Here is a 16,613-nt window from a genome sequence, read left to right as displayed (position 1 = left end):
AAGACTGAACTATGGTGTTGTGTGTTGCAGCCATCATTGAGAACATGGCAGAGTTCAGACCAGGCATGTGCACAGAGGCTGCCCAGCAGGGACTCATGCAGTGGCTGCTCAAGAGAATCAAGGTAAGAACGAGAATATTGTTTTAAGTTGCCCCAAGAAGGCTACGTGATTGGTTTGTTAGCAGGATTTGAATAATTTTTTTAATTTTTCCCACCAGAAGGCCAACTTAGAAGTTTGTAACGGTGGAATCAATCTGGATTAATACATTTCTTTTTAATGATTATTTGTTGTTGCAAGATATTGAGCCTTTACAAATACATATCACATTAAATGTCATCATCATGTTCTTAAGCAAATATCAAAAACTAATCCAGAGTTTTCAGCGTCCTTCTTGATTTTTAGACCCAAGCTAAAACAAAATATTTTGAGGATAAAATATGTCGTGACTTCTGTGTTATGGAGTTTATTTACCAGTATTTTGATGTTGAATTAGCATTTGCCTTTAGTTCCCTTCACTTTAAGACCTTCACGTAGTGTTAAGCTATCTTGCTCCTAAAGGTGTTTGAATTAATTCTCATAGAAATTGTTGTGGGTATAGAGTGAGCTCATGTTAACAATCTGTTAAAATTAGGCTTAGATCCACCAAGGTCTTTGAGGTCAACTTAATTATTTGTTGGAGTGTGGTGTGTATTGTGAAGACGCAGAAAGTACATTATAAAATAATGTCACATATGACCTCTGACCTCTCCTTCAGGGTCAGTTGATTGATCTGAAGGTGAAAGTGATAATAATCCAAAGTATAGAGCTATTTTAAAACTATATTTCTTCTATTGTTTGTTTTGATGACATATAGGCATATAGGGAATGATCTACCAAAGTGTGGGGCCCGCCCCCTAGGGGGGGTGCTGAGCCATTGCAGGGGGGGGGGCGCGGTATGAAAATAAAAATAAAAAGAACGCTTGGACACTGCTAGCATAATGGACAGGTTTTTGACGGGGCGCCAACACAAACGCAAAGCAGGAGATGAAGCATTGCCAAATATGTTTCCAAACAAACTTCATTCTAAGCCAAATACTAGAAAATATGGTGAAGCATGTCTTCCCTTTGGCTTCACCTGCACAAGTGCAGAGGCAGGTCTCTGCGACAGAATTAGTTTCCCCTGCGTCGGGAGCAGCGCTGGGCTCTCCAAATCACGGACAAACAGAATCTCACATTCTTGATTTTTAGTTCACAAACACTTCTTGTAATGACTAACTACTCCTGACATTTTGGAGATGTTAGCTCTTCATACAGTAAAGTTACAGCGGGATACAAATAATATCAGGCTGATCCTGCCACGATTTGTTCCCCCTGTCGAAATCACGGACAAACAGTATCCCACAGCTGTTTATGTTTTTGAACCCATTTTGCACAGAGAGGCATTTTTTGAAAAATGTATTGATAGCAATGTTGAATATTATTACACAGAAAAAAACAACTACACGTAAAATAATCACACCGTGACGCCTCTGCCTTTGTAAATGGAGGGACAGTAACTGCGTGCGTATATGTAAGAGTGTAAAACCTGCAGATAGTCAGATTAACAGTATTTTGTCTCTATCTGCCATTCTGCAATTCATCTCTTGTAAACAATAACGTGGCGCGCAGCGTGACGTGAAAAAAGGCACATACCTTTGACGTTGCGTGACAAACTGTGTATTCCTCGTCCACACGGAAACGCAAAAAAAACGGCGTTTTTAAAAAACAAATCTCCATTTTCGGTGATTCGAAACGCCGTTTACGTTTGGACAAAAGGTCCAAACGCATAGAAACAGCTGCGTTTTCAAAAATACCTGTTTAAGTGTGGACGTAGTGTAAAAGAGTTTGGAGATTATTATCACTTTTAAATTTCACATCTGCCTTTCTTTCAAGTTGACCTCAAAATATGTCATATCTTTAAAGAGCGTGTTGTCAAGAGAAAGAGAATGAGCTCCAGAGTTAGTTAGAAATGTACTGTAGGAAAATATTATATAATAAGATGAAGTTATTCATGTCCAGTTATTTACAAATCAATGCCTGTTATCATTACCTACTCCTACAAAATGTTTGTGTAAAGCTAACATGTGTCATGCTACCCTTTTTACTACAAACTTCTTAAAGTAGGTTTAAAAAGAACAAAGAAAACAAAATGAATATATACGAAATGTAATACAAATACTGTCCAGAGAGTGAGCTGCCTTGGTGGAGGTTTTTTTTTTTTTTTTTTTTTGTTGTTGTTAATTTTTTGTATTTGGAGTTTCTGTAAACCAGAAAATACAAGCAAGAATTTCAGTTTAAAGAAAGAAAGAAACAAGTTTGTTGTAAAATATGTTTTGATTTCCAAATTCTCATGAAAACCACAAGCCTCCACCCGAAAACTAAGCACAGCTTCTCAAGATGAGTAGTAATTAGATTTTGGTCTCTTTCCCTCTCCCTCTAAGGCAAAGATGCCTTTTGATGCTAACAAGCTTTACTGCAGTGAAATCCTGGCCATCTTGCTGCAGAACAATGACAGTAAGTGTGTCTCACTAAATGGTTTGTGGATTCCAAATGATATTAGTTTATCTTTCATATTTTTGCCAACCTATTTCCATTCTTTTCATTCCTTTTTTCTGCGGGTTTAGGCTTAGTCATGGTCTGTCGCAGCCTTATCTTATTGTGCCCTTTCCGTGCTCCCTTTTCCCTCCCTACATATTTTTCCTCAGTGTTACCTTTTCTTTTCTTTTCTCTCCCTTTCTTTTTCCTTCCACCACTTTATGACTTCATGTTACCTTTTAATGTTTCTCGTTCTCATTTGTGCATTGGCCGTCTTTCCCGCTAACACTAAAAACCCAGTAGAGCCTCACGTAAACACAGAACTATCTGGTCCTTAAACAAGTAGTCGTTAATGGTACAAGTTACATTGACATTCAGCTGGAGTTGTCTCATTTTAAGCTCACCACCCTTCTCATTCACTCGCGCTGCCTCCATCCTATTCCACTTACCTTTCGAACACAAAATATAATGTAAATCTAAAAAAAAGGTTCTTTTACTAAAGAACATTTTTCTTTCTTTTGAGAAATGCTGCCAGAAATGATGTACCTTATTTGAAGTAAAAGTAAGGCAAATCATACAGCTGCTAAGAAAGAGCCTTGATGTGCTAATTTTAATGTTGAATTGGATTTAAAACTGGACTCTGAAAGAGTGCATTTTAAAATTCAGCATCCCAGTCCATAAATAGCATGAAAATTGATCATGTTCTCCAGCTCATTCAGCTGTTTATTGTAAAGCGAGCAAAGAAAGGTAAAGGGGGAAAAAGGTCATAGCACATAATATTATTAGTGTTGTGTGTGCCACTTTCTAATGTCAATTTATAGGACGTGTGAGTGTGTGCCAGTTGGGTCTGCTGAGAAGCAGAGGTGTGTTGTGTAATGCTCAGGTCTACATGGAATAACTTGTGAGGATGTGTATTTGTCAATGCCCTCATTTTTCCTCATTTGCTGACTCTCTGGAGGTCCCTCGTAGCAGTTGTGTTCCTCAGTATTTATCCCTTCTGTCGCCCCACCATTTCTCTTGTTTTCCTCTTTCTCTGTCCACTTAAACATTCTTTTTCCTGCTTTCTGTCCTCCCCGCTGCTCACTAAATGTCTTTTTTTGCCACCATCACGACATGATCTCCCTGCTGTCTTTTCCTTTTTATTTTTCTCCTTCACAGATACCAGAGAACTACTGGGTGAGATGGATGGCATTGATGTGTTACTGCAGCAACTATCTGTAAGATTTTTGCTTTTTTTTTTTTTTCCCCTTCTATTTTTAGTTTCTTCTGTGCACTACCCTTCATATTTTCCCAACAGCCCTTTGAGAGGCATACACAGGTGAAGCTTTAGTATTTCTCTAATATGAGCTTCTCCAGATCCGTGGTAAATTGTTAGAAATGTAAAAAATAATAAAAGAAAAAAAGAAATGTGCATACTATGTATCCTTTTCAAAATGCTTCCTTTGTTCTCCCGCCTACCTTCTCCAGGTGTTCAAGCGTCACAACCCGTCCACAGCTGAAGAGCAGGAGATGATGGAGAACCTGTTTGACGCTCTGTGTTCCTGCCTCATGCTGCCCTCCAATCGTGACCGCTTTCTCAGAGGTGAAGGGCTTCAGCTGATGAATCTCATGCTGAGGTGAGGCTGTGTAAGACGTTGTAGAAATGTAGAAGTGGAACATTCCCTGATGGCTTCATGCTGTAGATGCTCAGTTTTCACCTGGTTGAGAGCCACCCACAATGTCTGCATCTCACATTAATACACTTTTTTTTCTTATGATACTCAGCTACATATTGCACGCTAAAGCCAAGTGTAATTTAGGTTCAGTCTTGTTAACCCTCTACAGAAATCAGCTTTCACTCTCCTGCTGTTGCAGATGTCGACTACAATGTTTTACTTCCCAGTTTCTCTACAAATTGAGTGCTTGGTGGTGGGCCTCTTTGACAGTTCACTCATGTTAACTGTTGCTGTTCACAGCATCTGCCCAGTTAGTGTTTTTGTTTGGCAAGGTAGTGCTATCATTTACTGCCGTGATAATAACTACTGCTTACAAAACATTTTTAATCTTACGGTGGAAACTGTGATATTTCAGGAACTTGATATTGCCATACTAGTAGAACAGGATGATATGACCAAAAATATTTATCCCAATATACATTTGAAAATTTGAGATAACGATATAACTGATGATATAATTGACACTAGACAAAATACTTTACAACTCCACAACTTTATTAGTGCAAAAAAACCCCAAAAAATTCAATGTATTTTCACTTAAACAAGCAGCTGTTTTTTATGTGGATTAAAGTTATATAAATATTTAACAGTTCAAATGCAAATTCCTCGCTGACAGTTTAACCAAAAGGCATTTCCAGTGGAAACTGGCCGACATATCCTCAGCATAACCATGTATAATATCCACAAAACTTAAAAAAGAGGTTATACACACACAATACGGTAATATTATGTTGAAGCACAGTACGTATCACTCTGCAAGGCTCCTGACTACGATAGCCGTGATGCTCCGACAATCCATTAGTGATGTGCGATACCACTGATTTCCTTTCCGATCTGATACCAAGTAAAATTCAAGATGGCATCGACGATACTGATCCGATACCGATACTTTGTACAAAAACTTAATGTTTCATTGTATTTCATAATACAATATATAATTGTATTATGTAATTCTAATAATATAGCTTCGTAATGATTACAGGACATCAGACTACTTGTTTTTATTGCTTAATAATACAGAATTATCATATAGAAATGAAAAAACCCGAAGTTGTGCGCTATTTGAGCACGTTTCCTGCCTGCAGCACTAAAGGACTCGGCGAAAGACGTCTCTCTCCCACTAGCAGCACCTGTCCATATTCATACATAAGGCACATGGGATTATAAGGGGCACTGTCGATTTTCAGAAAAATCAAAGGATTGATTTTAAGTGTGCCGTATTTTCCAAAAAACACGGTAATAACGACGGCCCGCTAGCATGCTCTACCAAAAATAGTGCTTTGGTGTATCTGACGGACGAAAGCTAAACCAGTTCCACACCACTGGAGTTGCAGCATTTTTACAAACCAATTCTGGTTCATCCGTTTCATTCAACGATCCGCTTTCGCCCTTCTCATTCTCCGTCGCCGCCATGCTTTTTCCGCCGTGTGCATATGAAAACAAAGGCACTGCGCATGCGCGTTTTACCCATATTCTATTGCGATATTTCATTTTCTTATCGTTGCCCAACATTATACCGGTATTACTGTGAACAGTATGATATGGCCCAGCCCTACATACTAGCTTCTCTTTACAACATATGGATGCAACGTGTAAAAACTTGTTGCTTATTATTTTGTCCATTATTCATACAACCTTTTAGAAAAGTCAAACTCCAAGGTAAAACAGAGTTCAGGCAATTCAAGGTTCAATTTATAAAATTTTGTCCTTGCCTGGCAACAGGGTATTATAACAGTAAAAATCTACAACTATTGTTATCCTTATTATTATTATTATTATTATTATTATTATTATTATTATTATTATATTCTTCACATAGGATTAGCACAACAATGCAAATTTATGCGGTTTAGTTTTTTCTACCACAGTTTTGAATAAATGATGTTAAGCTTTTTAGTAGCAGTAGTACTTGTAAACATGGTTATATTGAAAGGAAAGATGAAAACATTTGAAAATATCTTCTTTTTTTTTTCTTTCTTTTTTTTAATAAAGACTAGTGCAGAACTCATGGCTCGCACAGGGAGAAAAAATTAATTATTCAAGGAACAAGAAACTGTGTAAGAGAACTCCTTCATATATTTGTGAGCTTTAGGAAACCTTGGACTTTAGAGCTCTACATTTTTGCTGCAAAATCTCAACATTTGTGCTATGACAGCTTTCAATTTTAGATTATACTTATGTAATCTACAGCTTATAGTGTCTTCTGTATCTTATGCTACAGTCTCACTAGGTAAAACAGTTGTAAGAGACTACAGCAAGATCCATGTGTAATGAACTTACAGTCTTCTCATGTTTTGAAAGAATTGCTTTGAAGACAGCAGTCTGGTTTGCGACCACTCGGCAGTCAGTTACTGTTCTGAAAGCAGCTTGGTGTTTCAAAATGGCAAAGGAAAAGCAAAAAAGATGGAGTCAGTCTGCTGTCAGTGGTTATTAAATGCAGTGTCTTTATGATAATACAGCAATGAACTGTGATAAATTTGTGAAATTGCAAGGCTGTTGTTGTCTACATACACAGAAATTCAAACTGCTTACATTCAGAAACCAGTCGGAACCGCATGAATCTGAAACAGAAACACAAGATAGTTATGTAGTTGCTGTAGGAACACAGTGTAACTGCAAAACGACAGACACAGCAGCATTGCTTTTATTATAGGAATATAACCAAACTCCAACCAAATGGCAATAGCTGAGTCGTTTCCCCTAATTCACATTGATAGATGTGTCTCACTCAGCTTCTGGGTAACCAGCTACTTTCAACTGGTAGGTGAATGTACAGATTTAATGGAACCCCCACCTCCCCAGTTGCAAGTAAGTCGCTGTCTTATTGTTGCTCTAGTGTGACTGAGGCATAAAGCAGAGTCATCAGTCCTTTGCAGTTGAAACAGGGCACTCATTTGAATAATTAGACTGGTTTAGTGCTCTGCCATAAAAATTGATATATGGGTGAATTACTGCAAATGCAGTAATTGCTACATGAGAACGAATTAAATGTGAATAGATAAAACTTAGTGACGCTACTTGCCATATACCTGGCGACAGTTTAGTTTCATCTGCATCATAGATATCGTACATGAACATCCATCCCATCCATCCATTCGCTTATCCTTTTTCAGGGTCGCGGGGGGCGCTGGAGCCTATCCCAGCTGTCATAGGGCGAGAGGCCGGGTACCCCCTGGACAGGTCGCCAGTCTGTTGCAGGGCCAACACACAGGGACAGACAACCATTCGCATTCGCATTCACTCGCACATTCACACCTAGTGGCAATTTGGATTATCCAATTAACCTATCCCCAAAAGCTGCATGTCTTTGGACGGTGGGAGGAAGCCGGAGTACCCGGAGGGAACCCACGCAAACACGGGGAGAACATGCAAACTCCACACAGAAAGACCCCGGCCTGACAGTGGAATTGAACTCAGGACCTTCTTGCTGTGCGGCAACAGTGCTAACCACCGTGCCACCGTGCTGCCCGTACATGGACATGTTTGTTGCAATATTGAGTACCAATGAACAGTATCACTTCCACAAATTCATAAATAGAACTTGGTGTATGAACTTTGTTCTCAGTGTAGTAACGTACAGAAGTACTATAAGTGAAACTTTAAATGACTTCTTCATTGATATAAAAATAAACATTAAACGTCTTGATATAGAATGGGGCCCTTGTGGCACAGCTTTCCTTACGCACCTCTATGCCTGCCATTTCTGCCAGTCCAATCAATCAACAGCTGGTGGACTGCAGCACCGCAGAGATGTGACCTTAAAGATTCATAAAGGCACATTACACGCCTTTATGAAACCTTCACAGCTTCTGCATTATTGTTCTAATAATCACATCACTGGTCACGCAGATTTAATGCTTCGATCAATATCTCATTATTGGAATGCAGAACCCTTTTTCTGGTAAATCATCTACCAGGGGAAAGGAGAGAGTGTCAGAAAAGGAGGTGGGGGAGTAATTACAACAACATATGATGGAGCAGAATATATAACTCTGGGAATGTTGTAAATGTCTTCTTTAGAAAGAAACAAGTTCTGTAATTTTTCACTTCTGAGCACTTCATTGTGCAAGGATGACCTTTATTTGACGCTAAATTCGTACAGAGAAAACTTCCATTTTATCATATTAAATAATCCTGCTGCAGCCCTCAGTCTTCATGTATTCATTACCTCCCTAACAACATCTCAACAATGTTCCCTCTAAGCTGCGCGCATGTGCAATTGCGCACTGCGGTCTCTGCACACAGAAAATCTGCGTTGCGTACAAAAAAAAATGTAACCTGAATTGAAATTAAAATTAATACTTTAACAATTCTGTTTTGCTGTGTTAGTCAGTAAGTAACTGGCTGCTCCTGTATGGGATTAGAACGATGCCACCTTATCCCATAGTCCAGCCAATAATGCGATTCACATTCGTATATACGCAGCTAGAGCTGGGCGATATGAGATTTTTTCATATCACGATATGTGTTTTTCATTTCAGTCGATAACGATATCTATCACGATATAAGCCAAATAACTATATTTGTAAGATTTAAATGTGCCGTTGCTCACAAGTAAAATGTGAAATAATCAGCAGCTTGTTTTGATTTAAATATTTATTTCTCATAATAAGTTCAACAGGGTAGATGTACTTAAGGAACATGAGACTTTTACAGATAAATAAAGGCAAATATTGCAAACTACACAAAAGGCAGCCGCTAAAGCGTTTAAGTTTCAAAATAGAACAAACGAAACAGACTAAACTGTCAATTCCACTTAGAAACAAAATATTAATTCTAAAAATAAATCTTAGTTTGTTTTACAGAAGAACAGACAAAACTGACTAACTTTTGTCAATATCAAATAAACTGAGAACTAAAAGTAAATTCTCAATCTCTCCTTGTATAGCTGAGCTTTTCAAACAGTTGTAACAGTTACTTTAGTCTGACAAAAGCCGAATGACGAATTAGCGCTTCCATTCAGAGACTGAGGCTACGTCCACACGTACACGGGTATTTTTGAAAACGGAGATTTTCCGTTTTCGTTTTAAAAAATAATCCCGTCCACACATAAAGGCAGAAATGAAGGAAAACGCTGCTATGAACATGCCAAAGCAGCAGGTGGAGCTAGATTCCTAACCGTGCAGAAATGTTGGCCAATCAGAAGTCTAGAAGCCTCGGTGGGAAAAAGTAAACAAAGCTGGGGCATAGAAGCAGAACCGAGTCGTATGTGTGGACGGACAGTAACTGTGTGTATATGTAAGCATTTAAACACTGCAGAGAGTAGAATTAACAGTATTGTAGAAATTCATTTCACCGAAACAATAACGTGGTGCACAGTGTGACGCATGCACCAGTTTATTGTATTTCCAGACTTGTTTTCGGCACAATTTACGGTGCACGCTACTCTGTTTTTTGTCAGACTTGAAATAGCCGAAATACCTTCACACTACGGAACTTCTATGGCTCTTCCGTTCGACAATCTCTCCGGCGTTGGAAGCATCATCTGTTTTCTCTTCGGTCACGCTCGGTTGATTTTTCTAGTCGGCACACTCATTTCCTCCATTACGCGCTGGCTGCTTCCCAAACAAACACACGTGCGGCTTGGCACTTGTGCTGTACGTAACAAGTCACGCGACGTGACGCTGCGGCTGTGATTGGTTCGGCTCTGCGCTACTTAATTTGGATTGGCTGACCTTTTTTTTTTTTTTTTTTTTTAAAGAGTACAAGAGCGGCGAGGTCTATCGCGATAGCTTAATTTCTCTATCGAGTAAAAGTTATATCGCGATACATATCGTTATCGTTCTATCGCCCAGCTCTATACGCAGCTAATCAACGTCGTTGTGAGGCTATGACAGCGTCCTTATGTGCCGACTCTGGTGTTTTAGCTAGCAAAGCGGCGTGGCTGAAGCCACGTTAATGACAACGTGTACAACCATTGGAGATGTGAGCAGGACAGACGGAACAATTGACGGAAAAAGTGTGGACTTTATACTAGTTTTTAAATTGTGTTGATAGGCCACGTAAAACCAGAGTTATGATTAAAAATATGCAATGTTTGGTTTCCTTCCTGATTACTATCGTTGTTTATGAAACTGCGTTTTATAAGGAAAACGCTCCAAAGCACTCTCCGCCTGTGAGCAAATACAAAACCAAAAAACCCCCAGCCTTTCCTATTGGTGGAAAAATGTACCATGTCGACCAATCAAAAAATAATATGGTAACATGGCATTTAGTTGTTTAGGAATGGGGGGAAGTTTTAGGAGTGACGGCAGTGTTTTGAGATGTGAGAGATTTGCGACGTTTAGCACAAATCTTGTGTAGTTAGTGTGTAGTGTAGTCAATAGTTTTGTTGTGTGCGTCAGAACAATGAGTGTTACAGGAGTGATGCATCTCCTGTTGTCAGGCCTGCAGGTATCAGGCTTGTGATGTTCTCCTTTATCTCATAGTGGACAGAAATTATTTTTTGGAGTGGCACAAATGATTTGTGTGGCATCAAATTTGATGCAGAACAGCTGATTGTTCTGTAAATAGTTTGAAATATTTATTTAAAAAAAAACGCCTTGGCTGCATTTTTAGGTAAACAGCTGCAAAAAACTTTGTTTGCATAACTCAGTTAGTTTTTTGAAGAAGTAACTACATAATTAATTGCCCAACATTGGTCATTATATACTGTATTTTTCAGACAGAGTTACAGGACTCTCTCCCAGACCACAGACTAACAACAGTATTGTAGAAATTCATTTCACCGAAACAATAACGTGGCGCACAGTGTGACGTCAAAAAATGTGCACACCTTTGACGCTGCGTTTTCTCCGTTTTTCTAGTCCACACGTAAATGCAAAAACGGAGTTTTCAAAAATATCGACCCTGGGCGGAGTTTTCAAAAATCTTCGTTTTCAGTGACCAAAAACGCCGTTTATGTGTGGACGAAAGGTGCAAACGCATAGAAAAATCTGCGTTTTCAAAAATACCCGGGTACGTGTGGACGTAGCCGAGCATGCACCAGTTTATTGTATTTCCAGACTTGCTTTCGGCACAATTTACAGTGAACGCTACTCTGTTTTTTGTCATACTTGAAATAGCCGAAATACCTTCACACTACGGAACTTCTATGGCTCTTCCGTTCGACAATCTCTCCGGCATTGGAACCATCATCTGTTTTCTCTTCGGTCACGCTCGGTTGATTTTTTTCTAGTCGGCACACTCATTTCCTCCATTACCCGGGCGGTACGGTGGCTGGCTGCTTCCCAAACAAATACACATGTGCGGCTTGGCACTTGTGCCGTACGTAACAAGTCACGTGACGTGACGCTGCGGCTGTGATTGGTTTGGCTCTGCGCTACTTAATTTGGATTGGCTGTTCTCTTTTTTTATTTTTTTATTTATTTATTTTTAAGAGGACAAGAGCGGCGAGGTCTATCGCAATAGTTTAATTTTTCTATCGAGTAAAAGTTATATCGCGATACATATCGTTATCGTTCTATCGCCCAGCTCTACCCTTTGTTATCATGGCTGTGTGCTTAGGTTAGTTGGAAGATTAACCAGAGTGCTCTGGAGAAGGTTATTACCAAGGATGTTTCTGTGTTTTTCCCTTGAACATGGCTCGTCTTGCAGTTCCTGCTGCCAGAAAAGATCCCCACAGCGTGATGCTGCCACCACCATACTTCACTGTAGGGATGCTATTGACCAGGTGATGAGTGGTGCCTGGTTTCCTCCAGGCATGACGCTTGGCATTGAGGCCAGCGACTTTAGTCTTTGTTTCATCAGACCAGAGAATTTTGTTTATCATGGTCAGCGCGTCCTTTATGCCTTTTGCTGAACTCCAGCAGGGCTGTCATGTGCCTTATTTTGAAAAGTGATTAGTGGAGTGCTGCAGAAATGGTAGGCGTTCTGGAAGGTTTCCTCTCCTCACAGAGCAATGCTGGAGCTTGTTAGATTAGCCATCAGGCTTTGCACTAAGGTCCAGTATAATATGAATAAGGATAATTTTGAACTGTGAATCATAAAAAAAGCTAGGTGTGGTTTAAAAGAGAGATGTAAATTAGAATAAAGATTCACTTTAAACACCGGATCACTTACATTTTCCTTATATTTATGATAAACCACCAACATGCCTAACAAAATAACCCCACATCATACAAAATGTAGTGTTTTTGATCTTTGAGTTACAAAGTAACCAAGATAAACAGAATAATAAAAAAATGAAAAGCTGCTCTACTCACTGTGACGCTTCGATCAAAAGCTCAATTTCAGACCTCTTCAGCCTCATATAACATAAAAGATTTGAGACCTGGTGTCTTGATGAATTCCTGGCAGAGCGAAATATTTGTTAGACCCGCCACTGAAACAGAGTTTTATCAGAGCAGTTTTACAAACACACAGTAAGACTTTTAAATGCATCAGCTTTCATACAAGTTCTTATTAATGTAGTTCCCTGTCTTTTCCAGTGGGATGTAGCCATTTTCTGATCAATCCTCGTAACTGTCTTGCTCAGGTTAATAAACTCTTTTCCAGGTTCTTTGACTTTGTTCTGGTTTAGTCTAATCTAGAATCTGACTGAAATCGAAAACATACTGCTGCTGTCATGCTTGTATCCACTAGATACAACCCACAATCCATTTTTTATGTGACAGCAGAGTAGTTCATGACACCAGGACTTTGAGTTAAGTCAGCTGTCTGTTAGCTGAATTGGCTTCCCTTCAGAAGGTTCCCTTCTGAAAGTACACTGCATATCGCTCCCCCTTGCCCTTCACTGCCGTCCATCATATATAATGTGTCTGTCTGCAGAACCAGACACAACTGCCTGAAATATGTGTCCCTCCTGTGAGATAAACACTGTCATCTGTCATTGGTGGGAATGGAGGAAGTGACACTTTGATAGACAGCTACATTTCCTACAAGAAGTGTGTAGAGCGGACGGGGTTGATGCAAAGAGAAGAGAACAGCATATCCTCGTTATTACTACAATAAATTGATGATGAAAAACAGATGACAATTCATCTTGTCGTGTTTACTCGTTTTCTTTTATTAGTAAAAGCATATATGAGTTTTCATGCATTACATTGGGCCGACAGCCTTTAGGGATATACAACTTAATAAATGATGTGAGTGGAGAATATAGGCAACATTTCATTGTTGCTTGGCAAGCTTGCACGTTCCTGAACGTCTCAAATCTCTCATGCTTAATACTGTGAGTGTTGTTTTACAACTTGTACAAATCAGCTCTTTAAAACTGCACTTATTTGTTGTGAATCAAATATAAAGCAGCTGTGTGTTTGTAAGATATGATTTTTAGTCTGTGAAATGCTATGAAATGCTAAGAATTGTTTAGACCAAGCCCTGGCTTTGAAGAGAGATACTCGAGGGATGTGACATATAGACCCTGAAAGATATTATTATATGTTTATGCACTGCTAAACTGTCAACAACACCTACAGCTACCATAAAGAAGGATTGCCAGGCAGCTGTTTGAGGAATTTTCTGAACCACTACAGAAGTTTAAAGTTGCCACGCAAAAACGCCAAGTATTTGTCAGTAAATTCACAAACCTCACGCTGAGGAGAACAGCGAAAAACGTATTCTTTTATTTTAGATCTGGATCACTTGTATGTTTTGTTTGCAGATAAGAGAACATTCCAAAAGCCAGAAGCAAGTGCTGAAATCCCTTTTATGTGGTGCTCGATAACAAAAGTGTTTGCACAAGTAATTCTTTATGCACTCCACTGTTTATTTTAAGTGCTTAAAATTTCCAGCAGCATAATTGTCAAATACCTTGTTTTTTTGTATCTGTTAATTCTAGTGATCATGTAAAGCTGTGGTCCAATTTAATCCATGTTGTTTGACTCTGCAGGAATAAATATATATTGTTTTTCTGTTAGAAATGAGAACATGCACCTCAAGGCTGAAATTTCATGTAGATATAAATGCATTAAAAAAATGGCATGTCTGTTATCGGTGTCTCAATACCGTTAGCTAGACTTTTCCAGGACAAAATAAAAAAGCCTGCATTTAAGATTTATTCAGTGTTTCTTCTCTATCCTGCAGAGAAAAGAAGATGTCCCGAACCAGTGCTCTGAAGGTCCTGGACCATGGAATGATTGGACCAGAGGGAACAGATAACTGCCATAAATTTGTGGACATCTTGGGGTTGCGAACAATCTTCCCGCTTTTCATGAAAACTCCTAAGAAGATGAGAAAAACTGGTGTTTCAGAGCGGGAGCATGAAGGTCAGTTACTAATTACAGCAGGTCAGCGAGGCTGTGTTCAGCTGTAATCTTGTTACCTTGTTTTGATCTCTTGGAGTAGAGTGACACGTTGGTTCAAGCAATGAAAAAGAAATTATTGCAACATTTCTAAACTGCGTAAAATCTAGGGGGACAAAATATTGATGGGATTGGACTGTTTTTGGTTTCATTTTCTCAGAGACATTATCAATACACTGGTGCCAATGTATTGACTTTTTCACTTTGTGTCAGTACTTCATGACTCCTCGTGGTGGCACTTTTCAAATGTCTACAAAGCACAGCGTTTGAGAGCAGGGAAAAGGCAAAAACCTGAAGAGATGCAGCCTTGAAATTGGTTAATGTTAGTTGCATAAAGTTTTTGCATTTTTCTTCTTCTTTGAGTTAAACAGACATTGTGATGTGTTAAAGATAATTGTTTTGAATAATGTTCAACATCACAGTGTTGCTGTATTGCGATTCTAGGTTTTAAATGGGCCCTGGGACTAAATGATAAAACACTGTAGCTTTAATGAACTCGGCTGCTCACAGAACTAAACAAACTGTGGTTCATTTTTAATTGTGACCATACCTGAAAAGACATGTCCCTCTTTAAACCTTTGTATGAGGGGCAGCAAGTCTCTTTTTAAAGTTATGGTGACTCTTCAGAATCAGAATACTTTATTAATCCCTAGGGAAATTATGTGGGTTACAGTTGCTCCAGTACACTAGCGTCAACAAAAACAAACTAGACTATTTATCAACACAGTATGTTAAGATATGAGGACTGGCACAATATATACAAGTCACCGAGTAATAAATATTCAGGGTTTACAGATGTGATTCTAAACGAATATCAAGAAATTGACAGTTGTTGTTTTATATCTTCTCTTTGACCAAGATAGAAATTTAGGAGTAACATGGCCTTACAAACCCAACAGTGAGATCTTAAGAGACCCACAGCCTACAGCTCTTCAATGGGGTGTCACAGGGTCCCCAGGAAAAAAAATTGTAAATGTAAAATAATAAAATAAATATTCTTCTGTAGCAATAACAAAGTATAACATAAATTATTCTGTAGCAATTGCCGCAGAATATCCAGTAATGTCCCTGCCTACAATTAAACACATTCACTTTCTGAAAATTAGAGGCATCTGCTGTGGCAGATGGGTGCAAACCTTTTACCACAAACTTAGTCACTGCTCGGTGACATTCGTCTATCGTGGCCTGAAAGGAGACGCTACCGGTAGACTGCAGCGACAACTGCCAGCATCTGAGCCAGACTCTGTCTGTCTCTCTCATCATGGTCACCTAAATGCACAGTAATGGCAGGTTTTGTAATAAGGCAGATCGTGCTAACATAATATGCACTGTTTACCTGCCGCATTAACGGGAGAGGACATGCAAACGTTACCGCTGCTGTTGGGTTGAGATTCACGAGTCCGGAGCGGAATTAAAAACACGACATTCATTTAAGGTTATCACGTGTTTTGTGAGCAAATGCTTTTGCATATTCGTAGTGTTTCCTCCCTTAAATGAAGTATCTACTTTGCAAGTATTGCTAGTAAAGTATAACCTAACTTTTGAGCGTTTGAGCCGCCATGTTTCCTGCCAGGTAAATGACGCTCCGCAACATGGTGACGTCATTCGGGGCGACTGGAATCGATAAGGGAATCGTTTGCAAAAATGGCAAACAATTCCAAGGAATGGAAACAGTGGGAACCGGTTCTCAACAAGAACCGTTTTTCGATACCCATCCCTACTTGTTTCTGCTCCTGTTTTCTAGTTTTCTGCAACGTCTAGTCACACTCATTTCCTGCAGGCGCTCTCAGTCCTAATCTGCTCATGTATCATGGTTTGCTACCTCTTTGGCCTGTCAGTTTACACTATCAATCCAATCTTGATTGATTTTCCTGCCTGTGCTCTCGAACCTCTCTTGTCTCTGAGTGAGAGATAGGAAGCGCAAACGAGAGACGGCGAGAGAGACGTAGGTTCGTGTCATACACGACAAGTGAATAAAAATGGAGAGGAGACTGAAGGAAGAGGAGGTAGACAGCTTGTCCATCTCTCTGCCCTTTGTTTGATTATCAACGACCGAGACGTAAAATCCTTCCTCTCCTTCTGTTCGTATTAATTAGGTTTC

General features: G+C 39.3%; 1 protein-coding gene across 1 annotated transcript in view; it reads left to right on the top strand.

Annotated features, from left to right (window-relative positions):
* The window catches only part of ctnnbl1 (catenin, beta like 1), a 76,045-nt gene that overhangs the window by 12,020 nt on the left and 47,412 nt on the right, over positions 1-16,613 (top strand). The window contains exons 7-11 of the mRNA XM_085394531.1: positions 31-122; positions 2,460-2,532; positions 3,712-3,770; positions 4,021-4,169; positions 14,295-14,476. Coding sequence (XP_085250657.1) covers positions 31-122; positions 2,460-2,532; positions 3,712-3,770; positions 4,021-4,169; positions 14,295-14,476 — 555 coding nt within the window. The remainder of the gene's footprint in view (positions 1-30; positions 123-2,459; positions 2,533-3,711; positions 3,771-4,020; positions 4,170-14,294; positions 14,477-16,613) is intronic.

Source organism: Rhamphochromis longiceps, linkage group LG20 (assembly GCF_057381845.1).
Source record: "Rhamphochromis longiceps isolate RC_006_pf linkage group LG20, R_longiceps_female_GT1.1, whole genome shotgun sequence".
NCBI lineage: Eukaryota > Metazoa > Chordata > Actinopteri > Cichliformes > Cichlidae > Rhamphochromis > Rhamphochromis longiceps.
The sequence above is the reverse complement of the archived record's forward strand: the minus strand, read 5'-3'. Positions and strand labels throughout refer to the sequence as shown.